This window comes from Festucalex cinctus, chromosome 14 (genome assembly GCF_051991245.1).
Source record: "Festucalex cinctus isolate MCC-2025b chromosome 14, RoL_Fcin_1.0, whole genome shotgun sequence".
Taxonomy (NCBI): domain Eukaryota; kingdom Metazoa; phylum Chordata; class Actinopteri; order Syngnathiformes; family Syngnathidae; genus Festucalex; species Festucalex cinctus.
This window is the reverse complement of record NC_135424.1, coordinates 17,716,821-17,744,445: the sequence shown is the minus strand read 5'-3', so window position 1 is coordinate 17,744,445 and position 27,625 is coordinate 17,716,821. Positions and strand designations below refer to the sequence as shown.

The following is a 27,625-nucleotide window of genomic DNA, read 5'->3' as shown; positions in this document are numbered from 1 at the left end:
ATTAAGAGCAAAGGAGAACATCTGTGCTGGATGGGAACTGTGACTTATGCCTTCTGGCCAATGGCTCAGAGGTGATTCAGTGAGAAAGAGAGTAACTTGGATTTTTGGGCCACTTTCAGAGCAGTGTGTATTACTGAAACAGTTACCTTACACAGGCAAGTACAAGCAAAGAAGCAAATATTGTAGTGTAGAGGTTCGGGGTTAACTCATTCACTCCCAGCCATTTTCATGTTCTATTGCTATAAAAACATGGAACCTACCAAAATAAAGATTAAAGTCTCTTCTTTCATCAGGAAAAAAAGTATATTTGTATCTGTTTTTACATTTTGCAGCAATTAGCATTAGAATTAGCTAAGTTTCATCATTATTCACAAACCTGTTGAAAATACTGGGAAAAGGAGCTTGTTGCAACATGGCCCTGGCTGATCTCTTATACTTTGCTGCCACCTGCTGGCCATTGTTTCCCCTTTTTTTGTATAACTACCATTGCTTCAAGTGACCTCTTCAGGTCAGAAACTGCATCAAAGCTGTCATAATGCTCCAGCATACAAAAACCTAAAAAAAACAAAAACAAAACGTATAAATACGTTTTTGGGAGTGAATGAGTTAACTAAGCCCAGCAGAGCTGAGCCCGTTTTGTGTAGTGGAAACAGCAGCAGAATAAATATTATATTTTGTTATTGCACCCATTTTGTATTTGAAAACTCCCAGGGAAAAATCCAGATGAAAATATGTCACAAAAAGGTATGCATACTGCAGTAATGATCCCATATTTACTCATATTTTCTTTATTTACTTATGTAGTGACTTAACATGAAATGTGGACATGCTTAATTAAACACAAGCTGATTATGACTTAATGTAACAAGGAAGCGGAATGACTTTTACTGGGGTTTTAAAGACCAGATTTGACCCTAACACACAACAAACAGAAGCAATGAGTAGGGGATATTCTTGCTGGTTATGTATTACACTGAATTTGCTGACATAGTTTTGCAGGTTTCCAAACTTTGTACAATTGTAGAGAGTCCTTCATCTCTTATATAGCACTGCTATATATCATTGCAGGCATCCGCACTGGACATGTAGTACACCTGCATAAGCTCATGTGGTCCAGTACAAGAGCCATGTTGAAATATTATTGTTTAAATTTAAACTGGTTTAGAACTGCATATTGAGGCATTCCTATTATTATTATTATTATTATTATTATTTACCTTTTTTGTAGCTGTTAACTCAAATGTTTTTTTTTTTTTGTAAAATGCCTCTCAGTATGATGGAATAAATGAATCAATAGTTTATTTAGGTTGTTTACATGATACAGAAGCCAACCTTATTAATTATTCTAATTACTTTTTTCTCCCTATAATTTAATAAATGGGTCTATATTTGTTTTATGTCCATTTCCCCAAACGTCAGCACAGTGTGAAGACACAAGACACAAGAGAAGAGTACCAAATATGAAAAACCTTTCTTATTAAGGAAATCTTTAGCTTTACAAAGAACAACCAGTGACTTCATTTTCATTTTAAATATTCTATTTGTGGCTTCCAACAAAATTCATGATCAATAATCACTCCCATAAACTTTGTTTCACTAACACGTTCAATTTCAATACCATTTAAATTTAGTTTTATGTCAAAATTGAGCTGCATACCATCAAAAATCATAAATGTACTTTTATTAACACAATCATTTCCCTTTCTACAGTTTTTATTAGTTGTTTTATGTTATCCCCTGTGCAAAATAAATCTGTATCAACAGTAAATGTTACAAATTAAGAAAAATATCATTTATGTAAATCTGATAAATAACTTAGGTCCCAATACTGAACCCTGTGGGATCCCACAGGTTACTTTTCTCAGGTGTATTCAGTATTATTTATTTGTAAATATTGAAACCTATTTGTTGAAGTGCACACTATTATGTCATATATTTGTCACATTTGTAAACTACAACAGTAATAATAAACAAATTGCGGTATTACTACCTGACAGTCAGTCAAAACTGAGCATCATCACCTGCAAGGCCTATTTTTTATTTATTTATCTATCCATCCATCCATCCATCCATTTTCTTGACCGCTTATTCCTCACAAGGGTCGCGGGGGCTGCTGGCGCCTATCTCAGCTGGCTCTGGGCAGTAGGCGGGGGACACCCTGGACTGGTTGCCAACCAATCGCAGGGCACACAGAGACGAACAACCATCCACACTCACACGCACACCTCGGGACAATTCGGAGCGCCCAATTAACCTGCCATGCATGTCTTTGGAATGTGGGAGGAGACCGGAGTACCCGGAGAAGACCCACGCGGGCACGGGGAGAACATGCAAACTCCACCCAGGAAGGTCCGAGCCTGGACTCGAACCGGAGACCTCAGAACTGGGAAGCGGACGTGCTAACCACTAGGCTACCGTGCCGCCCTATTTATTTATTTATTTATTTATTTATTTATTTATTTATTTATTTTTAATCAATCCTTGTATCGGATCCCATCAGACTGCAACAGCACACCTAATGTTGTGGCCAGTGAATGTATGCAGATGTTCTTCCACAACAGTGGAGGAAGCTGCGGTCAAAAGTTAATGAAGTAAACAGTATTCCTCTCCTGAACCGCAAAATTCAGTTCATGTCCCACAGACTCACCTATTGAATATGAATGACATGCATTCTATTTGTAAGGGCTATCCCAGTTGTAAGCTTGTTTTTAGCCTTGGGGATGCTAATGAATTCATATGCATTAAATGATACAATAAGTGAAAAAAAAAAAGAGCATTTAAGTATTGTGAATCAGGATATTATCAGTCCTTATGAAACTTCATTTATCTGGCTTAGGTTACGGAAAAAAACACACACAAAAAAGCCAAAAGAACCCAACAAGTAGTAGCTACGTAGGATGAATGTATGCTGAATAATAATGGAAGGAGTGAGTCATCAAGCTTTCGTGAAGTGAAAACGAGCGAGCCCACGCAAAGCTCTTGGTGTAATGTATGCAGCAAGCACCTAATTTCTTATTCCTCTCCAAGGAAACCTTCAGAAAGCAACCCAGCCGTTCTATTTATATCTGGAAACATCGCTTCCTCTCCTCACTGATAGCGCCATTAGGCACAGAACAGTGATACTGGTGCTTTAGAGCAGTCAAACGCTCAGCAATTTCTGAAGTATCAACTTAAACCTCTCAAGTGGTCACCTCATCAACATACATGGTTATTATAGCCAATCTTATTGAAGATCCACATTTTTATATTGTTTTCGAGATTGCCTTAAAACAACAGTTCAACCAATATCTATCTCTATCTCATTAACATTAATTGCTTGCTGGCTGACAGGTGGTGCTTAAACCGACTTGCTTGACACAGACTACAAATTCATTGCAAGTTTGGTGGGCTAGAAGAAAAACAAATATTTGTAGTCACCAAACAGCCCACAGCACAAGTGGGTTCGGGAATTTTTTTTTTAAATATGGTAAAATATACAAATGAATGCAAATCATGACCATATGGTGGAATGAGGTGAGGTGAAATTGTGGCAGCAGCTTCAGTTTTTGTTCTACAGCTGGTTTGACAAACTTTTCAGTGGGGAAAACTTATTTTGTGAGTTGAAATAAATTCATGCATAAATTTCAGAAGATTGCTCGACAAAATATACAGCTGGCAAATTTTTTTTTTACATGTTCCACTCTTCAATTAGCACTAGAGACAGTAAGCACTTTCTTTATCGGGATTCCCAAAGCACTCCTGCAAGCTGCTGGCCAATAGTTTTCAGAATTGATTCGAGTTTGAATTTCCCGCCCTCTGTTTACGGATTTGATGTCATGTGCGCATTGTGTACTGAAGAAGGGAGTGTGCAGTTTCATTTTTCGTCCACAGGTGGCAGTAGCGATTCGAAAGTCAATATTCTGCATTGATCCGCTTATCCTCAGCAGCTTTAATTTAGGTATCAACGGTAGGTCAACATTGGGTCATTCATAAATTATCTGGAAACTTCTGGAGTCGATTGGCTGCACTGAGAGAAAAGATTATTCACAATTTTGGCTCACCTTTCAGCTAGATATTTGAAAAAGAAGTTTAAAATATCGTCCGAATTTTGTTCCACTTCACGATTGTGTTCCTGTTGCAAAAGCTAAAAAAGTTCAAGGGGGCTAATAGTTGCTATGCATTGTATTTAGCCATCTATTTAGAAATCTTTAACATTATTTGAGTTTATGTTTTTTATATACTGTACACCAGATTGTGTGGTTGTATTGCATTGTTTACTGCATATTATATATTTTTTTTTTTACCTTTTTTTCTTTTTTGAACCAAAATGCACCAAAATTATGTTTTCATTTTCAAGCATCTTATATTGTTCATGGGAGCAAAAAAAAAAAAAAAGTTTCTGCATCATAAATTACGGCTCAATTGGAAGCCTGACTGTACTTAAAATTAGCATGGCTGCTGAAGTGGAATAAGCTATTAGTGTAGTTACACTAGATTAGCCTCCCCCCTCAAAAAAACCTTCAATGTGCGGATGAGGCTATGTGCGCACTCACCAGCTGGGCATGTGCAGAAGGCCGTTCCATCGAAGCGTGCCAGGCAGGTGGAGTTGTGCAGGCAGGGATTGTGGAGGGGATCACATGGGTCATAAGGCTGGTTGCACAATGGGCCGCTGAGAAAAGGGGGGCAGATGCATAAGAAATCCCCAGGTACGTGCGACTCCTGACACCAAGCTCCATTTAGACAAGGCCCGGATTCGCACTCATTCACTCCCTCAGCGCAGTCCACACCTGTCCAGCCTGGTGAGCAAATACACCTTGGAGACACCAAAAATGGAAAAAAAAATGTTTCTGTAAATCTTACTGAGTAAAGATCCTGCATTCTGAATATGTACTGAATATGAAATAGTCAGACTGAATGGCTCAAAATTGCTAACCATATGTATGTATTCCAACCTGGGCTAACAAGTTTAATTCATTCTATTAACATTTTCCCATTTCTATTATTTGAAATTGTATTATTTCATTCGATGCCAACAAAACACACTACACTTTTCGTTTTCGTTCTGTCAAGTTACCACTGCATAACTTTTCGTAAATTTTTTCTACCGATTGTCCTCATTAGGGTCACAGTGTGACAATAAATCAAGATTATCTAGAGTTTCAAACGTTCTAGAGAAGCTGCAAATAAAAAGTGAGACCCAAAGATGTGAGATGGCAAGCAGAAATACAAAAAATAAAATAAAATAAAATCTCCACATAAAGTAAACTCTTTACAACACCTGTGTCACTTTCAATAATCTGACAGATTTACATGCAAGAGTAAAGGTACTGCTGTTTTGTTTAGCCATGCAGTTGGCAATGTATATCAATCCAGCTGGGCTCAAGAGGTCGGCTAACTCTTTAATGCCTGAGTGTGAACAACATCTGTGAACACACCTAGCGCTTTGTGATTGTGATGTATGAGAGTATCAGTCATACTAAAGTAATTACAGGCACCACCTGTTTTCTTTTTTTGAGAGGAAAAAAAGGAGGCCTCGATTGGGGTGAGGGCTTCTTTTTTTTTAAGTGGAGGACGTGCCCTGCATGGCATCTATTCGAGTGGAGGTCAATATTTCAGGTGTTTCATCTCCAATATGTTCAGACATATCATCTTAAACAGCTGCAGGTAGGACTCTCTAGGTGTACAAAAGGTTTTGAGTACTCACTAGGGGTTGAACCTGCAACCTTCCGAATGCGAGACAACCTCTCAAGCACCTGAGCCCATCACTGGAGTAGCCTTAACATACATAGGCTATAGTAGCCAAGCAATTTCGATCGAGCAAAGTGGGTTTGGGATCTAAAGCAGTGAAGCAGCGGGTAAATTATTCCACTTGGTGGCAGTGAGAACTAAAACACAATTCCTTCCTTTCTTTTGCTTTTTTTTGCTTTTTTTCTTGCTGGAGCAGTTAGACGTCTCCAATGAGTCACACATCCGCTGTCATGCTGTGAGGCAGTCATTGACTCATTTGTTTTACTTGCCATATTCAAATCATTATGTCTTTTACCAATAAAAGGGCATTATGCTATCTGTTTATGTATTTATTGATTTATTTGTTATGCCTGGTTTATCTTGTACCCATGCACCTACTTGTAGCCGTTGAGTTCAATGCAGGTGGCGTTGTTTTTGCAGGGCTGTGACAAACATTTATCAATTTCTTGTTGGCAGTACTTTCCCTCCCAGCCGGCGTGACATACACACTCGTAACTCTACATTAAAACAAAAACAACAACAACAAAAGAAGCCTTCGGATTAGAGTGGAAAATGGCCAACGGACAGAATAGTTTATATCTGTTAGGACTGCTTAATTCACTTTGTTACATTTTAACATACACATGCTGGCAAAAAAGAAAGGAAAAAAAAATCCTGAACGTAATAAACAGCAAAACCTTCCACTCGCATCAAATATGCATTCCATTTGGGAATCTATTTGAACTGTGGAAGAGTCACGCTTGTCGTACATTTCGCATCACTGCATATGCATTTCTCATCCCACCCACCCTGTGGATGAAATGAAAGCTTGTTTTCAGCTTATGTCATTCAAAGCATATGCTAACTTCCAATATCATCTACATATTTTGCTGAGAACATTTAAAACACATCTTCTTTATTCTGCTTTTTTGTTTGTTTCACTGCCTGCATGTGAGCGATGTGTCCTTTATTTCATCACTGCAATCTGCATTAGTACAATTAATCATATCATGGAAGATTAATGGTTTGTTACACAACCACAAACAACTGGTTTAATTTAGATTGCACTTTGCATAAGGTATTGGCGCACTTATGTGGTCAAAGGCTTTTCCAAGATTCGTAATTGCCAATGTTTTGTCTGATGGTTCAGGATGCTGTGGGTTGAAGGTATGTATGCTAATCAGAATTGCGTATATGCTAAGGCGTAGCGGGGTGCAGTTAAAACGCTCCTGATATGACTGCTGGGTGCAGCCGTCTCATGATAAATTAGATACCTTCAGGATATTCGGATTCTTTACCCCTGGCAATACAACATAATCTCATTTTTACTGCTAAGTCACCTTCAGGGACAGCAATTTTCCAAAATAAGCTCCATAGGACACTGTATTCAGAGAAAGCGATGGCTGGGCTGTAAACAGGACTATGTAGGAAAAAAAAAAGAAAAAAAAAAAAGTCTTCGTAATGAGTTTCGGGAGAGGTTGGAAAATAATTAATAAAATCCAGTAAAATGTTCCAGTGGAGAAAATATTTGATATAACAGATAGGCATGATGACTTTTAGGACACTCTGGGCTGGCAAAAAAAAAAAAAAAAAAGTCAATTACTTGTAATTGATTGACCGAGCCATTGGGTGCGAGGCAAAATGGACTGCACTACCTATCTGCAACCAGCAGAGGCACTGTCAGTTCTCAACCAAAGAAAGGACAAAAAAAAAACAAAAAAAAATGGTACTTGGTGAAAATCGACATAAACAGGGGGGAACATAGAATACGAGTCACTACTTGCTTGCTTTGTCTAGGTAGCAAATTGACTCACTCAGTTGGTGAATAAATCCCACAATAAGACCACGACAGTCTGTCGGAAGCTGCCTACACAACCCTGATGGTGCTGACACATTTCATCTCCCTTTGGATATGCAACTAATAATGATATCAGACAGCTGTGTATATTTTACTACAACACACATGTCACTATGCTGTAAAAGCATAATGGTCATCAGGCAGTCAGCAATACCTTATGTGAATCACTTCAGTCCATATGCAATGGGTATTACCGACTGCACTGATTAATGGGACGCATTTCCATTTGAACGCCCTTTCAAAACATCACTCCATTATATTGCGATATAGAAAGAAAAAAAAATCGGTCTACTTACCAGATGGAGATCCTTACATATTGAGTGGCTACTGCACAGATTGTTCATGCAGTCGTCAACGTCTTTCTCACACTGCAGGCCAGCATAGCCAGGACTGCAAAGGCAATAAAAGCCATCTACAACTGAAACGAGATCAGCAGTTTACTTACATCTCCTTGCATCATCAATTACTAGTCACTGCTCTCAGCAGGTAGCGCTCCATTTCTACACAGCTAATTGCTAGCATCAGCAATAATTTCTCAGTGTGGAGCCATTCTATTAATGACAACTGTTCAACTGTTCAAATGAGTGGATTTTTCTAGCAGTACAGCTCACCGCTGTACCACAGCAGCGTTCAATGGATCAGTCTGGCAGGGTTTGGCACTTTAACCTTCCTGTTTCTCAGGAATAGCATTAATCTCCCTTGGTCAATTTGACCCAGGTTTTATTTAACTATAAAAATGCTTCCCAATAAACATCATTAACCAATTTCATTGTAAATATTTCAGAAGGACCATTTGTACCAACTAAAGTTTCATGAAATGCTACTATTTGTAGTATTTTAACTTTGAAATGGGTCAGATTGACCCGGGCTATGTTTATCCATCTATTCATTTTCTTGACCGCTTATTCCTCACAAGGGTCGTGGGGGGTGCTGGAGCCTATTTCAGCTGGCTTTGGGCAGGAGGCAGGGGACACCCTGGACTGGTTGCCAGCCAATCACAGGGCACACAGAGACGAACAACCATCCACACTCACACGCACACCTAGGGACAATTCAGAGCACCCAATTAACCTGCCATGCATGTCTTTGGAATGTGGGAGGAGACCGGAGTACCCGGAGCAGGCACGGGGAGAACATGCAAACTCCACCCAGGCAGGCCAGAGCCTGGACTCGAACCCAAGTCCTCAGAACTGGGAGGCGGACGTGCTAACCTGTCAACCACCATGCTGCCCCGGGCTATGTTTAATGTACTTAAAAAAAAAATAAAAAAATAAAAAATAAAAAGCACCCTAACCATGAATTATTATAGCACATGATGCAAATATGTCAAAATAAGCCATTCATTGGAACATTACATTAATAATAATAATAATAAAAATAATAATAGCAACAACAACAACAACAACAACAACAACAATAATAATAATAATAATAATAATTTGTAGTTCTTAAACAACAACAACAACAACAATAATAATAATAATAATAATAATAATAATAATAATAATAATAATAATAATAATAATTTGTAGTTCTTAAATTTTAAAATAGGTCAATTTGACCCAGGCTATGTTTAATGTTCCAAAAGCATTCTCGTTTTCATCAGTAACCATTTCAATTAAAGATATGTCAAAGTGAACCATTTTAAATGATGAGAAATTTCATATAGCGAAAATAAATAAATAAATAAATAAATAAATAAATAAATACTTATTTGGATCTTCAATGTTAAAATGGGTCAATTTGACCCAGGCTGTGTTTTATGTTCCAAAAGCATTCCAATAAACATTTTTAATTGAAAATATGTCTAAGTGAACTAATTTAATTGAGAAGTTTCATGGGGGGAAAAAAACCTACTAATTTGCAGTTTTTTAACTTTAAAATGGGTCAATTTGACTCAGACTATGTTTAATGTTCCAAAGGCATTGCGATAAACATTTTATCTTGTAATTGAAAATACATCAAAGTGAACCATTTTAATTGTCTATTGATGAAACTGTTAATACTTTTTCACTCTTAAAATATAACCTGGAATTGACCCGGAATTAACTTTCCAAAACCAACACATTAAACATAGTTATAGCACATAAGTAAACGTTTTCATTGAACAAAAGTTAAACTTAACCATTTTTAGTATTTTTTATATATAAAACTAGATACACTAAATCTTCCAAAAGCATCCAGAAATACATTCTTATAGCTGCTTATTAACTGTTTTCATTTCAAATGTTAAAATTAACCATTCATCGTCTGTTGGTGCCAAGTGTGACAGTGAAAAGTAAATATTTTTTACTTAACTTGAAAGTGGGTCATTTTGACCCACAGCATAACAGAAGGATTAAACATCTTAACCAAACATTTTTTTTTCTTTTTTTTCCCTCCACATTATCAGTGGTCACAGTTCAAGTGAAGGTGAAAGAGGATTTTTTTTTCATCTTACAAAAAGTGTCAATTCCTTACAGCACTTTGTGAAATATTCTCAGTTTATAATGTGTTTCCACCTCACACGTTCCTTCCTAATGACATGGGATGCATCACTCTGTATCAGCAACTCAACATTGATGCACAGTTAGCCAGTGACAGAGGTAATTGCGCTTCTTTCAGGAGTGAATTTATTACTTCCCCAGTCAGGGTCCCAGGATTCTTCATTATCCCAAAGATTTACCACGTAATCTATGCTGTCACTCTGTCTTGGTGTGTGTAGCCACTATTACTCTCATTAAATGCTTTTGGTCTTGGGTGGCAGCAGCATTACTCATCTCAGCCACTGTGGCTCTGCAGTGCTCTCCCTCGAGATGGGGGCTGGCTGGTGCTGAACGGCAGGCCAGTGGGTCCTAGAGAGGCCCCGCGTCACTGACCTGCAGTGAACTGGCCGCAATCAAGATTAGTCCAGACAGCTGGCTGAGGTGTACGGTAATGAAGTGGGCCACTGCGTCACAGGCTCACAAAAAAAAAAATTAATGAACTTAACGACTTTGGGAATATAGTATACAATGTAGCAATTCAAACAAAAAAAAAAAAAAAAAAAGGGGGGGGGGGGCGACAACCTTTTAGAAAAATACTGATTACTGGTGTAAGAATGCGTTTTTTATATAATTGTTGAACTTGTGGAGCCAGGTCTCAAGTTGTATAGTAATTATCAGGGATGAGAGTCACTGATACGGACACCAAGTATCGATACCACTAATACGAGTGTGTCTTGACCAGGGCTGGAGTGGCCATCTGGCATAGAGGGCAGATGCCCGGCGGGCCGGCCTCTTTGGGGGCTGATACAGTGCTTTTTCACGATTATTTTTCTACATTTTATCACAAGAGACTGGCCCACAATTTAGAAGGGTCAGTCCATTAATCCATTTCGAATATAGATAGCAAACTGAAATCAAAATGCCAGGGCCGATATTTTTGTGCCAGTCCAGCCATGGTTTTGACCTTCGCCGAACCCCTAAGATTGGCTCAACGAACCTCTGGGGTTCAATCGAACCCAGGATAAGAACCACTGCTTCAAAGAAGGACCTACATATCCCAATATAGCATTTTTCTATTCTTCTCATTCCTAGTTCCTGATCTTAAATACTGAACGTCAAAATAAGGTCAGATTTCAGGCAATAATTAGATTTCAATATAGTAGTCCATTCTTCCATATAATTTCAGTGCTGCATACCCTCATTAGGGTCACAGGTGAGCTGGGTATTGTCCCTCCTGACTTTGGGCGAGATTGGACTGGTCGGCAATCAAAACACATTTATGGCTAATTTATAAACATCTCCAAGTAACCAAACATGCTTGACTTTAGAATGTAAAAGGATCAAGTTTCAAACCCAGAAAATCTTGACTGTGTGAATTAACTTGTATGCCGCTATGTTTACAATCATTTTTAATTTTACATACCCATTGCAATAGATGGGAACTCAACATGGATGACCGGAATGTAAAAAAAAACATGCCATTTTTAATTGCACAACATTTATACTACGCACCGATTTCATTTTATGTGATGCAAATAAGGAGGCCAACGCTTGCAGACAGTGTCCTAGATGATCCTATCAGATGGCAGCATCCCATTCACATTACACCCTTATTAGTTTCAGCATTGACCCAGCTGTAAAATGTCAGACAGTTCGACTATATCATTATGCATGTTGGCATGGTGAAATGTTTTACCATCATAGCAAAATCCATTGACACATGGGCTCGAGCTGCACTCATCCACGTTGATTTCACAGCGGGGGCCCGTGAATCCTCTGTGACAGCGACACCGGAAGCCCAAAGGGTAATGGTCCTCATCCAACTCTTCCACACACAAGGCTCCGTTCTCACAGGGATTGCTGGCCTCACAGGGTAACAAGTCACAATTTGGACCTAGGGCGAATACAAAGAAGCATCCAAGGTTGTGGAAAATAGACTCAAATAGCAGGCTGCGTTTGTTAACGACTTATTGTCTTATTTCTTGAACTCAAGCTCACGAGTGCCTGAGAGAATGTCTGAAAAAAAGAAAAATACAGACTACCAAAAGCTGCTGTAGCGTAACTTTTAAAAATATTTAAATTCAATTACATGTCAGAAATATAGTATTGAATTTAGTGTGTGTTTCCTGGTTCAGCAGTTGAATTGTTAAATGGAAACCATAAAAGACATATTAAGCCATAAGAGGAAAGATGAGATTAGAATTGGGCTCCAGAATATTATGGAAACATGGATGTTTGGGTGTATTCACCAAGAACAAACAATGCACTATCCATTCCATTAAATCAGTACTTTAAACCAATGAAATAAAGAATCACTAGATGATGATAAAGAATTAAATATGACCGGAGTGTTAAATCTATCGTGTTCATGAATGGTTAATCACCATTTATTTTGTTTCATTTAATATTTTGGCCAAAATGGTCAATTGGACCTTTGGTGGTTAATTAAAAAAATAAAAAATAAAAATAAATAAATAAAAAGTGGAAACCAAGAATTTGTTTCATCTTTTAGCATTGCTCCCACAAGAGAACAAATGCAACAGTATTAACTGTTGCAACAATGCAAAGTATAACTGATTTTGTAGTAACAGCTTTGCCTCATTACTCTTACTACTCTGTTTAATGCTTGACCTACTTTAATCATCGTACATTGGCCTAAAGTACCAGCATTGTTTATGCAATCATCACCATACAATGACACTTGAACTACATATTTAGTTGATGAGCAAGCATAAGTCTGAATAAACCACATGTTTATTCTTTAATAATTCTTTAATATCTGTTCATAAATGAAGATGTGCTCATTTTTTGAGATGTGAAGTGAGTTCAGACAGGTGAAAATAATAGTATGTGAAGTTAATTAACTTTTTCTTGTTTTTTCTTTTTTTTTTTTTCTTTTTCTTTTTTTTTTTCTGCGTGTTCATTACCTTTAAAAGGAGGCAGACACTGGCAAAAGTAATTACCAGGCTGGTCAATGCATGTGGCTCCATTCTTGCAAGGTGATGAAGCACACTCATCAATGTGAAGTTCACAAAGTGTCCCTTCAATAAAATAAAATAAATATTGTACATAATTAAAAACAAAAACTCCCATTTTACTGTAATTATTGGGTGAAATAGTTATTGTTTTAACATCAAGCCTATTCGCTAAACAGTAATTGTGTCTTTTATAGGAAAGAGTTGATAGAACATGGAAAAATGTTCAACATGCCACATTGAATGCGAGCCAGTCAGATCAAGAAAAAAGAAGATACAGCAGTAAGGTGTGTCGATAGTCACTATTGCGGGCGTTCATCGTTTGGAATTACATCATTTGCATTATGGAATGCAGACCTATGCACCAAAACCAGATGATCCCAGATGTCCAAAGCATAAACAAGTGTCAACACAATTACAGGGATTATTCACTGACAAATTAGATCAAATCAAAATGGACCACAAACTTCAAAATATCTTCTTTGTCACAGGGCAGAATCAACAAACAAATAAAACCCCGACAGTAAAGTAAAGAATTTCAACATGTAACTTTGAAACTTTTCTTAATGAAAGATTCTGCTCAACATATTATTCACAGCGATTACTCAGAGCTTCTCTTTCATCCCCAGATTCCACGGTGCAGCTAGTGTTATTGATCAAAATGAACAGCAATCTTCCTCTCTGGGATTTATTAGTAAAACAGTTCAAATGTAGTTACTGTGTTTGATTTTTGACAATGGGAAGTATTTCAGTGATTCTTTATTCATCTCTGTTCTTTTTCACAGAGGGTATCACAGCACCACGTTGGAAAATAATTATTCACCGACAACTGACTTAATGTTTGCTGGTTTTCCATGCTTGAATTATTTGTATTTTTTCACGCTAAGTTTGAGGAGTGCTGAACGCATTCAATTATTTGTGAAGTACAATTAAACCAAACATTTTCCAATAAGCGTTTATCTTGCAAAAACATGAACCAAAATCAGAACATGCATTTACAAACCTGTAAAGCCAGATGCACACGTGCATTCAAAGCCATCAGTGCGGTTAATACAAGCGACGTTGTTCAGGCAGGGAGACGACGCGCATTCGTCTACGCTGACTTCACAGAAGCTGCCTAAGAGAACGCCATTTAGGAGAATTGAAAAAGGGGCCTTATTTTAAGTTCCATACTCATTTTCACTGTCCTTCATCTCCGATGAATATAAGTTGGCGTTAAGCACAGTTAAGCTCCGAAATGCAGCATAGAATATTAAATGTGAAGCCTGGTTGCATCTAGAATCCCCTCTTCACAGTAATTGGTTTCAAGTAATAGATTATGAATGTTAAAGTGACAGGCATATTGTGTGGGTATCTATTGTGTTACATAAATATTTTCATCTGAAGGCGCTTATGGAATATGACATCAAGCCGTTTTTCCTCAAATCAAATATACTGATTACATTTGTTTATATTAGTATTAATGCTAATACAGATGCAATATTGTTAAGTTTATGGTCTCAAAATACATAGTGATCAATTGAATAACTATGGAAATGTATAAATGTCTGTAAGATTGGACTTTTTAACATAATTTCATATAACAAGTTCAGAATCTGCATGGCAAGTGGGAGGCAATTAATAACTCTTGTTGTATTTTGTTGCTGCTTCATCCATGTGGTTCAGTGCTCCTCAATGATTTGTTTCTTACGTCCCTCCCGAGGAGGAAGAAAATATTTTGCGCCCCCGCCATCGCAACTATAAATAGCATTATTTGTCTGTAAAATTGCAGTAAGAGGAAATAATACTCATAGCGTATGCTCTAACAATGAGAGCGCTACTGCTACCTACTGTAGTGGATGTGCAATTACACCTACTTTTAGTAGGAAAAAAAAACCAACACTCCAGTAGTACATACAATACATGGCTGCAACATTTTTCAGTCAATTTCAGTCATGGACATTTGTTATGGATTTAGAAAACATAATGGTTAATTAAATTTATTGTATAACTAAGGTTAAAAAACATGTTGCCTGATGTGGGAAGTTCAGCATCTGTTATTTTCAAATAACTTTTTGGAACACACACACACAAAACCCGTACAACTTTTGTCTGCTGATGTGATGTGCGCATGCATAAATTGTGGTTAATATTGTGTCAAAAAAATGTTTGATAACTTCATCTATTCTCAACTCGTCACATATCGACTTTGTATGATTGTGCCACAGTCTTAAGGTCACATTGAGCAGAATGACAGCATGCCAGTTTTAACAGCCAATAAGGAATTACAACTTCATAGTTTACATGTCAAAAGACTTCTTGTCCGAAAGCCCACTAAGTGACCTCTTCTTCATCCCATTAAGAGATTATGTGGCCCATTAGCGACAGGGAGTACGGCGTCATTTAAATGGTTGATCGACTCATTTTGGTCCAGCAGGAAATCTGACTGCGGACTTCAGTTGCATGAAATGTGAAACCATAAGGACAATTAGTGCGCTGTGACTTTCCTACGCTGGCATCATCAGGAGGCAATTAAATTTACTGGTTAATTTACAGGCGGTTTAATAGATAACCTACCTTTTTTTCTTTTTTTTACAGTTTGTGTAGGTCAACTTGTCAAACTTATATTGAATACTAATGGCATCAGGTATTTGAGGAATTTAATTGTGAGGGTTTACCATATACAAGGATGACTTGTGTGACCTTGGTGCCATCTTGGCATTCACTTTTTTAAGGCTCATTTTTGTCAAACCATCACTGGACACTGTCCCTGATGCAACCCATCCATTTTCATCTGGGCTGGGAATCACCATTTAATGTAAGGGGTCGTTCTTCTTTTTGCTTAGAAATCTGCCTTTTTTTTTTTTTTAAATGAAAATAACCCATGTTATATTAAAAAGCTCTGAAATGGCTGGCAGTCTGGCTGTGTTAAGAAAAATTCTGGTAGCGAATTAATAAGGAACAAGCTTATGATAGCAGCTGGAGACCCTGTGCATTATTTTTTACCCATATACATATTTTATTCTGTAAGGTTTGTCTGCTTCACACCCATATGGTGTTCGGGTCTGTGAGACCTGTTTACGTATATGCGAACGTGCGTCCCACAGACCCTGAACGCCATACAAGGGTTAGACACTGAAAAAAAAAAAAAAAAAAAAAAGCCTTGTAAATGTGTCAGCGTTGGTGATAATAATAATAATAATAATAATAATAATACATCCATCCATCCATTTTCTTGACCACTTATTCCTCACAAGGGTCGCGGGGGGTGCTGGCGCCTATCTCAGCTGGCTCTGGGCAGCAGGCGGGGGACACCCTGGACTGGTTGCCAACCAATCGCAGGGCACACAGAGACGAACAACCATCCACACTCACACGCACACGCACACCTAGGGACAATTCGGAGCGCCCAATCAACCTGCCATGCATGTCTTTGGAATGTGGGAGGAGACCGGAGTACCCGGAGAAGACCCACGCTGGTACGGGGAGAACATGCAAACTCCACCCAGGAAGGTCCGAGCCTGGACTCGAACCGGAGACCTCAGAACTGGGAAGCGGACGTGCTGACCACTCGACTACCGTGCCGCCAGATAATAATAATAATAATAATAATAATAATAATAATAATAATAATAATAATAATAATAATAATAATGACTAATAATAATCAAAATTCAATTACAATTATTACACTCCACAATTACAAAATCAGCATAATCGTAAAAAAAGATTATTAATTCCATTTTTTGAGTTGTTTAAATTGATACATTTGCACCTAAAATTTTAAACAAACTAAGAACTTTTGTTTAATCCAAAAGGAACTTGCATAATTAGTGCTTCAAATAAATTTATTTGTCTTAATATTAGGGCTGTCAAAATTAAAGCGTTAACTCTGGAGATTAATTTAAATTCATTAAAGCGTTTTTTTTTTTTTTACTCAGTTAACTCAGTGTGCAGCCAGACTTGGAAGAGTCAGTAATGGGAAGATGAATAAACATGGACTATATGTAGTTTTACTTTCTGATTTACTTGCTTGGTGCTTATTGGAGAACTCTAAAGTGATTTAGCCACAGGTGCTTCTACTTACAGGTAAACGAGCTCATAGAAGCACCTGTGGCTAAAGTCAAACAGCTTCAGGGTTTGCTCTCTAAGGACCTGGATTCCCCAAAACTGCCTATTAGTTGTATGCCTTTGGCGCATCTTCTCAGAGCAAAATTCCCTACTCAAGTTAAGAACTAAACCTGTAAGCGAGAACTTCTGAGGATTGGTTAAGTCCATTTTGACTTTACTGAAGTAAATATGTGTTCCAAGCTTTGAAGGAAAAAGTAGAAGCAGAAGTAGAAAATTAATCGCGATTAATTACAGAAAAATGTTTGATTAATTAGTTAAAATATTTTAACCGTTTGACAGCACTACTTTATATATTTTTTAGTGCTGTCAAACGATTAAAATGTTTAATCTGATTAATCACACTTTTTAATTTTGATTAATCACTATTAATCAGCTAAATTGCTTGCGCATTCGCGGAATATAAAATAAATACAAAATACCATAATATTTTCAAATTAAAAAGTTTTTTTATCTGAATGTTATTTGCAAACATTGATTAAATGCATGTACGCAATTGCAGCATCATATCAATTGGGTGCAATTCAGCAATTATTAATTAATTAAACGTAAATTACTTTTGTTTTATCTAAAGTCCCGCCGGTGTGGTTTTTTTTAAAGCGAAATTTACCACGAACTGGAGTCACCCCGCTCATTTTGGAACAACAGGCGTAGGAAATGCCGTGCATTGACCTAATCACTGACCTGCAATGTAACCATCCACGGTTATATTCAAGGCTCTAGTGCGGTCGAAAAAAATATTGCGATTAATTTGCGTTAATACGTGATTAATGCGACATTTTACTGTGATGAATTAATCTATTAACGCTTTAACTTTGACAGCCCTAATATTTTTACACTTGAACCTTTTCTTGTTTTGGACCAAAAAAATGACTTATTGTTCTAATTGTGATTTCAATTATTACCAACATAATCGTGATTAATATTTTCTTCATAATCAAGCAGCCCTAACAACAACAATAATAATAACTAGACTAAGTGCAATTTCTGGAGAAATTGTGTGGGAATGCTGAAAGCTGAATGCTATAAGTTCTGAATGCACGTGGAATGCTTATAAAGTAAATTGAGAGATAAATTATAAAATTATGACCTCCTGGTTACTGGGCAATGCACTTCACCAACTGTGCCACCGAGGAGTATCAGACACCTGGTAATGATGATAAGTTATATGTATGGAAGTGGGTGAGGAAAGTTATACTTGGAAAAAGTTCAATGTTTGTCCCATTTAAAAATCAATGGGGAAAAGTTGATATTAAACATTAAATTGTGCAAAGACTCTAAGTAATGTGTAACCAGACGATATATACAATTTGAATTTTTGAAGCTAGTTGAAATTTAAAGAGTGTAAATTGGAAGTATTATGTGGGTGTTGTTACGTGGCAAAGAAGTGTGGAGAATAAAAATCACAATAACATATGTGGGAATGCCTCAGCATTCCCACAATTATATAATAATAATAATAATAATAGCTACCACTGGTCCTACCTTTGAATCCAAGAGGGCACAGGCAGCTGAAAGAATTGACACCATCAATGCAAGAACCACCGTTTCTACAGGGCTGGCTGAGGCATTCATTCACTTCAATCTCACAGTTATCACCTATGACGCATAAAAGGAAACAAAGAGGACAAATTGCTGCAGTCAGTAAAGAAACATCACACAAACTGGCAAAGAATATCATTGCATACCAATAAACCCAGGTGCACAGAAGCAAACGTAGCCATTGAGAGTGTCTTGACAAACACTTGCGACACCGCATGGCTTTCCCTCGCAATTATTTATGTTCAGCTCACAATAACGACCAGTAAAACCTGCAGAGAGGAAAGAGTCTCTGGAAATCTCAGTTTGAGAGGACTGTATGCTAACTGAGGAAAATACAACAAATGTAAGTAATTTTATTTTGTAAACTGGAAGATCGTTACGCTATTATGAAAAAATAACATTTACACAATGAAAGGACAGTACATAACAACGACAAAGGCATTATTTAAAAATGGTAATAAACCCCAAAATATTAAAAAAAAATATTATATGCGAATCCACAGGTGCCACACAGCGAGTATGCAGAGAAGGACTGTCGTTTTAAGTTGTAATATCACCATTCACCACTAGATGACAGACATGTCTAAGATGTACTTGCACTAGGTCGTATGACCCCGGGTTTTCACCGGATGCGGTTGCGGTGCGGTTGCGGTGCGGTCCGGCGACGCAAGCAATTAGATTCCATTCATTCGAATGGTGCAGTTTACACCGCTTGCGGGTGCGTTGCGTGTCGACTGCGTCTCAGCTGCGGCGTGCCGCAGGCCTTCCGCAAGGATAGACCTATTTTCTATTTTTGCCGGACGCCGCAGCGGTAGGCCTCCGGCAAATGGCAAGCTAGCACAAAACACATCGAGCGGGACAGGAAGACCGACGCAGTTTCAAAATAAATTTCCGGTTACCTTTCAGAATAAAACACTCGCCAGCTCCTATTTCGCAAGCTTTTCAGCAAAACGTGGCGTGGGCGTCGCCGGGCCATGTGCTCATTCACGGTTTAGACACCAGCGAACATGGACGAGGAGAGGTTTATATTGGAGGTGGAAAACCACAAAATAATATATGACATGGCACATCCTTTTTATAAGGACAACCAAAAAAAGGATGCTGCATGGAATCTCATAGCAGAAGAAGAAGAAAAGGTTAAATCAAAAGAAGTCCACCTCTCTTTCTGCTTCTCTGTTGAGCACAGACTTTCTGTATGTTTGTCGTTGTGAAATGCCACATGATCGCGCGCGCGCGGTCCCGCGAGACACGTTGGGAAGTGGACGGCGACGGAGCTGCCGGACCGCAGCTGTGTGGAGCCGGTGTGGATTGACAAAAAAATTGACCCGTCCGGAGCACGCAGTCAAGACGCACCGCACCGCAACCGCACCGCAACCGCATCCGGTGAAAACCCGGGGTGAGCCCTTTACGACAACATGAGTAAGCCTAGTATTTTTTTTGCGAATATAATATAATATGTGCCCCCACTAGTCTAAACACAACATTCTGATGAATATTTTGTTTGTGAAGTACGGATTAAGTTTAAAATCCACCCATTTTTATCCATCTTAGGGGTGGCCATTTTGCCACTTGATGTTGACTGGAAATGACATCACAGTTGCTGTGTACTAGGGGTGTTAAAAAAAAAATCGATTCGGCTATATATCGCGATACTACATCGCGCGATTCTCGAATCGATTCAATACAAAAAAAAATCGATTTTTATTTTTATTTTTATTTTTTATTTTTTTCTAAGAGCTCAGAATTGTTCACTCGGTAGTCTTACCGATTCAACGTCTTATCATCATTGCCTTTTTTTTTTTTTTTTTTTTGTGTGTGTGTGAATCGATTTTTAAACTTCCATTTTTAATGGAAAAATATTCAACAAAACGTCTGACTTCGGGTTAGGATTCACACCTTGAGCATGGAAGAATGTTATATGAATGGAACATTAAGCCTTAATATTTGATTTCAATGCTGTTCAAACATGAAACAGATTACAACCTCTATAAGACTGAAATTTCAGATAAATAATACATTTTCATATAAATCTTACACTCTACAAGCGTACTGATTAGTATTTTCTAAATTTGAATGAAAAAAAATCGCAACAATCGACTTATAAATTTTTTATCGGGATTAATTGGTATCGAATCGAATCGTGACCTGTGAATCGTGATACGAATCGAATCGTCAGGTACTAGGCAATTCACACCCCTACTGTGTACTGCGTATAGATATACTGTATAACTGTGGCAGGTGGCCACATACCTCCATCCATCCATCCATTTTCTTGACCGCTTATTCCTCACAAGGGTCGCGGGGGCTGCTGGCGCCTATCTCAGCTGGCTCTGGGCAGTAGGCGGGGGACACCCTGGACTGGTTGCCAACCAATCGCAGGGCACACGGAGACGAACAACCATCCACACACACGCACAAGCACACCTAGGGACAATTCGGAGCGCCCAATTAACCTGCCATGCATGTCTTTGGAATGTGGGAGGAGACCGGAGTACCCGGAGAAGACCCACGCGGGCACGGGGAGAACATGCAGGCCACATACCTGAACATGGATATTATACGTTTCATAAACAAAGTTAAAAGTGAGCTCACATCCTTGCAAATGGCACACTCATATTCTGTACACTTAATAAATGTGTTTTGTGTTGCTGCTTAATTAACCATGATGAGAATAGACATCGAGTGAAATAATGAAACCTGGTGTGTCTGCTATGATCACAATTCATTCAAGAAAGGCCTCAACTGAAACCTGCTGGATACTGCAGCTACCTGCTAAACAATCACACTTGAAGCCTCTCCAAAGATCCAAACACGTTGATCCGTGTTGACACAGGCCATCAACGCAGTGGTTGATATGTGTTTGGCAGCGTGGCCCGGTGAAGCCATGTTGACAAACACACGTGTAGGTATTTGCAAGACCTTCACAGCGGAGCGTTCCGTCAGGGTCACAGGGATTGGACGCACATTGGTTTACAGATGACGAGCAGTCACTGCCACGGTGTCCTGGTAAGAGGAAGAAGTGGGATTAAAGGAGTGATGGATGCGAGGCGCTGCACCATCGACAGAGTCCACCTGACTTCCCATGTCTGACACACATCACAGACTATGATTTCATTGCCATTTTTAAAAATATATTCCAAAAGACTGACATTATTTATTTAACCTGGCCGCTAAAATCAGCGAAGGTATTCAGGCAGTTGTTTTAATGTTCTAAACAGCTGTTATCAAGACCATTTTTTTTTCATGGCAGTTATATGAACGATTGCTCCACGTAAGCATCAATAGAAAATAAACCTATGTTAATATAATAAAAAGTTCAATATTTCTATTGAACACAAATGTGCATGGGAATATGTTAAAAATTCTGTGGCGTTCATTTCACAAAAACACTTTATAATTCACTACTGTAAATACCTGGTGGGCAAATGCATTGTAATCTTCCAGTTAAGTCGTGGAAACAGGTTCCTCCATTTTTACAATAGTCATTATCATCTGCACATGTTGAGAGAGCAACTGAGCAATTCTTACCTAAAAAGAAAATTGATTTTAGTATTATAACAATGCAAATATGGTCACCCTAATCTATGTCACAATATGTCACAAGTAAAGATGAGTCAAAACCTACAAATTGAACTAGATCACATGAGCAATGCAATTATATATATATATCAATAAGTCATCATAAAGCAGCATGATGTGGGGTAAACAATACAGCAGGGCTATAATTTAATTCATTTTTGTGAGCGTTCTCTCACAGCCAGAAATAAACACTGCTTATTTGGCATACTTTTCATCTCCTTTAATGGGCTAAAGGATATAAATAAAAAATAAAACTGCCTTGTTAGTGCTGATCAACATGTTTCCACAGCCTTTTATGCTCTGCAGATAAACAGTACAATGAAATGCTTTTTTTCATTAAAATGCTTTGGCTTATTTCACTCAAGATTCCATCCAACCATTTTCGCCTTCAGGGTCATGGGTGAGTTGGACAAATCCCAGCTGCAAATAGCTTTTCTCCCGGACATCCCATGACATTTTAAAAATTCCAATACTGTTTATTCAAATGGTTTTAGCAAAAATGATTAAAATGCATTTTGCAGAGAAGGTTTGATGATGCTTGTTCCCTATTGTAAGTAATGGTAGCAGAAAAATACAGCTGTATGAAGTATCCTGTGAAATACTATTTTTAGGTATAAAATAAATAAGTAAATAAAAAGAAAGGATGTGTCTGGGTAAATACGGAAGTCAGACAAATGTTTGTCAAGTCTTTGGAACTATTTTGTGGTTGAACTCGCTGTTGATTTTCAGTGAACCACTGCAATGCAATTCATTGTATTGGAAAACATTGGATTTGTAGGACATGTAGAGCTCAATTTTTTATCAAACTGCCTGTGAGAATATGCTGTACTTTATTGTGAAATATGATACAACATCCAAGCAATAGGTATCGGAACCAATAAGGTAGGCTATATATTAAATAAGAAGCAATCAGTGCCAATGTATTCAAGTGTAAGAAAATATTTTTCTATGCATTATATAACAGCCACTCTGATGTTTAGATGTTTTGCAGTCATCATATTCATTAATGCCTAAATGATTAAAATGGTGACACAGACAACTCACCAGCAAAGCTCAATGGACAGATGCACTTATAGTCTGCAACCAAGTCAATACATGTGGAATTATTGGCGCAGTATCCTTGGACACATTCATCAAGATTGATTTCGCAATTCGACCCTTCGAACCCTGGAATGAAGAGGAAGAAAGAGAAAAAAAAAAAGAATATATATATATATATATATATATATATATATATATATATATATATATATATATATATATATATATATATATATATATATATATATATATATATATATATATATATAGACACACAAGTATTTACATTTTCCAATCACCAAAATCTGATTGTATTCTAATAAAAGACGAGAAAGTAATATACAGGTATGTAATGTATAAGCAGTACAGTATTGGAATTTTATGGATGAATCGACTTCATTAATATTTCGGCACATTTCAAATTCCTAAACTGAACAGTTAATACCATGACGTGCAAACGAGTGCTGCCAGTTCTGACATATTATCCCCCTCATAAATATACTGGAGTGCATGGTCACGCTACAGAATGACTATCATTACCACTGTCACACACAGCAACTACAGGAGTGGCCATGACAAATGCCAGGCCATCAGCACTACCAGTGCAGGTCAAATCCTCATCATTTCATCGTTTCTCAAACTGACCATGGAACTAATTTCAACTTCTCTCCGAGTCATAAAATTTGACAATTATCCCGACTTCATTAAAAATGCATAACAGGCTTAACCTGCAATGGAGGTTTAATCAGAACTGTGACACTAAGGTAAGACCATCTGGACCGGAAATGATTGCGAAAATACCTGAGATTTATTAATGCTGCCCGTAATGGTGCAAGTGACTATTTTGCAATGAATGAGTGAAGATGATGTGATAATTAGTGAAGTGTAAACCAAATATTTGATAACCTTACAAGTCAACTGCATACAAGATGCAAAACATCTCATTGACAATTACCAAGTAGCAATCGTGATCATCATCATCACCATCATGCACTAAAAACACAATTTGTTTGAAATGTAGGTTCGCTTTTTAAACAAACATTTACCCAGGTTCACTGATTAGTTCCTGCTCATTGGCTAATCAGTACAATGTTCAAGTACGTGTCTTGACGTGGGCGATGTGAGGCAGAGAGTGGTTTGAATGAAATAGTGCAGAAAAGTCTGTTCATGAACATATATTGATAACTGTGGGTTGATAATGTTGAGGGAATTAGATTTGAACAATATCACATTTTGTTCAAAATTTTCATAATAAAATACATTCAGTTATTGGTGTTGTATTAAGACAAAAATAGACATTTTTGAGTCATAATACTTTCTTTGCCATAAATGGGACACTGCAGCCAATTGGACAAAATAGTTATTTTTACACGAGAACATGAAAAATAATTTCAGTAATTAGCAAATATAGGTTGATTAGTTACCATTAATCAAAACAACAATGAGAACTGTTCACAGTTGTAACATTTAGTGTAACTCTATGGCTGCTTTTTAACAACACAAACTTATACGGTATGCTATTGTATGCTATCTTAAAGCAAGACATTGTGCGTCTGCTTGCCGTGGCATGCACTACTTGCAAAGGAAAAAAAAAAAGAAAAAAAAGAAAAAGACATTCTAAACGAATCAATCCCGGTTCCACGAAGCACCAAGAGGCACAAAAATTTGGAGGCATATCTAACAACGTAGAAAAAAAATCTCCAATTGCTAAACCTAACAGGAAGCCCCACATTTTGATTTACTTTGGAATTTGTTGCCATTTGTTGCCATTTTATAGGAGTCTTATTTTAACGAACTCCTCCTACACAATTTATCCGATCGTCTTCAAACTTGGCGTATTTAATCTTGAGATGTTAAAGATGAAATGTTATCAAAAGTTTTTTTATTTCGTCACATGCTGTTGCTGTGGCGATGCACTGATTGCAAAGAAATATTATGCTATTTTTGTGGATCTAACCATGGACGAAAAGTTGTGAAACTTTGCACACAAATCAGACCTGCCATGAAAATCAATATTTTATAGATTTCTTGTGCAATTTTCAATAAATGGCTCAATAGTGCACTCCACAAATCTTTAATAAAGCATTCTCGGTTGTACCTTTCACCTACACTTTTGACAAATAAGAGGCATATCTATCAGCCTAAGACAGGGGTGTCCAAACTACGGCCCGGGGGCAATTTGCGGCCCGCCGTCCATTTTTCAGTGGCCCGCGACATATGCTAAAAATGGCATTTGACTCAGTTCAAATAAAATAAAAACAAAAATGTTTGGAGATGGTCAAAGTAAGAAGGGAGGGTGTCGAAAAAAAACTTAACTAACAAAAAACTAAAATTCAAAAAACAATTTCGTGAACGAAAAAATAAAAACAAAAATGCTTTTTAAAAAATCAAAGCTAACTGAAATGACATTTTATGTTTACAAAACTAACTAAAACTATAATTATAGCAAAAATGTCCTTTGTCTTAGTCTTTGGTGTGATTTTTAGTAGATTTATTTTGATATCAACCGGAATAATGACGTTTGAAAGTATGTCACACAGAAGTAACGTCATCTAGCAGCAGCCAATAGAAAAGCACCTTCAGATGACGTCGCTCCCATGGTGTTTTTAAATATTGTGCACAAGTAATAAACTTAAAAAAAAAAACTATTACTAACTCATTCACTGCCTTTGACAAGTATACTTGTCAATTGTATTTTTTAGAGCGGTGCTAAATGGGGGCGAATCTGAGCATGCTCCACTGTAAATATCAAACTTGGAAACAACTTTACTGATGCCCAACCACCGGTAGATGACATCATTTCCCCATTTTATAGGAAATAAACACAGTTTCAGAGTCCATGGGAGAAATGGCTGTATTTTGGCAAACCTACATTTTTCTGCTGTCAATTATAAAAGAACGGGACGGGACAAAAAGTAGGGAGTCTATTCTGTTATTTGGTAGATTCGGTTTATATATAATTATTGAATGTAATATCACGTGAGTATTGGAAATGTAAAAATTTTCTATAATGACTGGCAGTGAATGAGCTAATACTGAAACTAACTAAAACTAAACTACAACTAAGCATTTATTAAAGAACTAAAACTAATAAAAACAGAACCACCCTGAAAACTAATAAAAAGTAACTAAAATAAAAAAATTAAAAACTATAATAACCCTACTGCCATATTACAAATAAAATAGTTTCTATACTGTAGCATTTTTATAAATACGCAAAAGCACAAATAAATTATTTGTACAGTTATTAGGACTACACACAATTTCTCTTCATAATATTATGTGGCCCTTGCGTCCTTCTGATTTTCTGTATGTGGCCCTCAAATGAAAAAGTTTGGACACCCCTGGCCTAAGACCTACAAAAAAAGTCAAGCCGTATTCTAAACCGAACAGCAAGTCCGCCATTTTGATCTTATATTTGGAATTGCGCAACATTTCTGGCCTTTTAATAATGAATACGCATGAAACTTTGCCCACACAAGCCATGGCAAAAACATTCAGATTTTAGAGGGTTCTTGTCTTGACAGTATCCCAACGTGCCACTACCCCAATATGCAAGTACCCCAACGTGGCCAAGGTTGCGAAGGCCCTTTAATAGCTGCTCGCAGCTCTAGTTATTATTATTATCCATCCATCCATCCATCCATCCATCCATCCATCCATCCATCCATCCATCCATCCATCCATCCATCCATCCATCCATCCATCCTCTTGACCAATTATTCCTCACACGTGTTGCGGGGGGTGCTGGAGCCTATCCCAGCTGGCTTTGGGCAGTAGGCGGGGTACACCCTGGACTTGTTGCCAGCCAATCGCAGGTTATTATTATTATTATTATTATTATTATTATTATTATTATTATTATTATTATTATATTTAATAAGTTCTTTCCTCCTTGTGTCAGGCAATTCTTCATGATGCAAGCAGTATACATTAAATAAACTATTGGAGGATGTCTTCATATTTGATGTTACCCTCTGAGCAGAAGCAGTAATACATATCAATGCCATCCACACAAACACCATTATTATGGCATGGCTTTGATTCGCACTCGTTGAGATCGACTTCACACAATGACCCTCCAAACCCTGCAACACATGTCAAAAAAAAAAAAAAAAACATGTTAATGCAGTCTTGGTTTTATTTCACTGGTAATCCAGTACAACATATTTTCCTTTGCCTTTTAGGTCATGCATTGATTTCAAAAGATTGCCGGTCTCATACACACACATACACGCACGCCTGCATGCATCCGGCTCACTGGATTATTAAAGCAAATCAAATAAGCGCAAGTCATTTATCGTATTAAACGAGGCCGATCTAGTGATTTTAAGATCAAAGTCAGTCTATGC

The 27,625-nt window shown here is 37.5% G+C and overlaps 1 protein-coding gene across 3 annotated transcripts in view; it reads right to left on the bottom strand.

The window, feature by feature from the left end:
- The window catches only part of eys (eyes shut homolog), a 175,017-nt gene that overhangs the window by 99,694 nt on the left and 47,698 nt on the right, over window positions 1–27,625 (bottom strand). For all 3 annotated transcript variants that reach the window (XM_077495542.1, XM_077495543.1, XM_077495544.1), the window contains exons 14-24: window positions 27,248–27,361; window positions 23,277–23,399; window positions 22,068–22,181; window positions 21,423–21,656; window positions 18,800–18,922; window positions 18,597–18,710; window positions 12,957–13,070; window positions 11,726–11,923; window positions 7,861–7,982; window positions 6,106–6,224; window positions 4,533–4,792 (exon numbers count right to left, since the gene is read on the bottom strand). In XM_077495542.1, coding sequence (XP_077351668.1) covers window positions 4,533–4,792; window positions 6,106–6,224; window positions 7,861–7,982; window positions 11,726–11,923; window positions 12,957–13,070; window positions 18,597–18,710; window positions 18,800–18,922; window positions 21,423–21,656; window positions 22,068–22,181; window positions 23,277–23,399; window positions 27,248–27,361 — 1,635 coding nt within the window. The remainder of the gene's footprint in view (window positions 1–4,532; window positions 4,793–6,105; window positions 6,225–7,860; window positions 7,983–11,725; window positions 11,924–12,956; window positions 13,071–18,596; window positions 18,711–18,799; window positions 18,923–21,422; window positions 21,657–22,067; window positions 22,182–23,276; window positions 23,400–27,247; window positions 27,362–27,625) is intronic.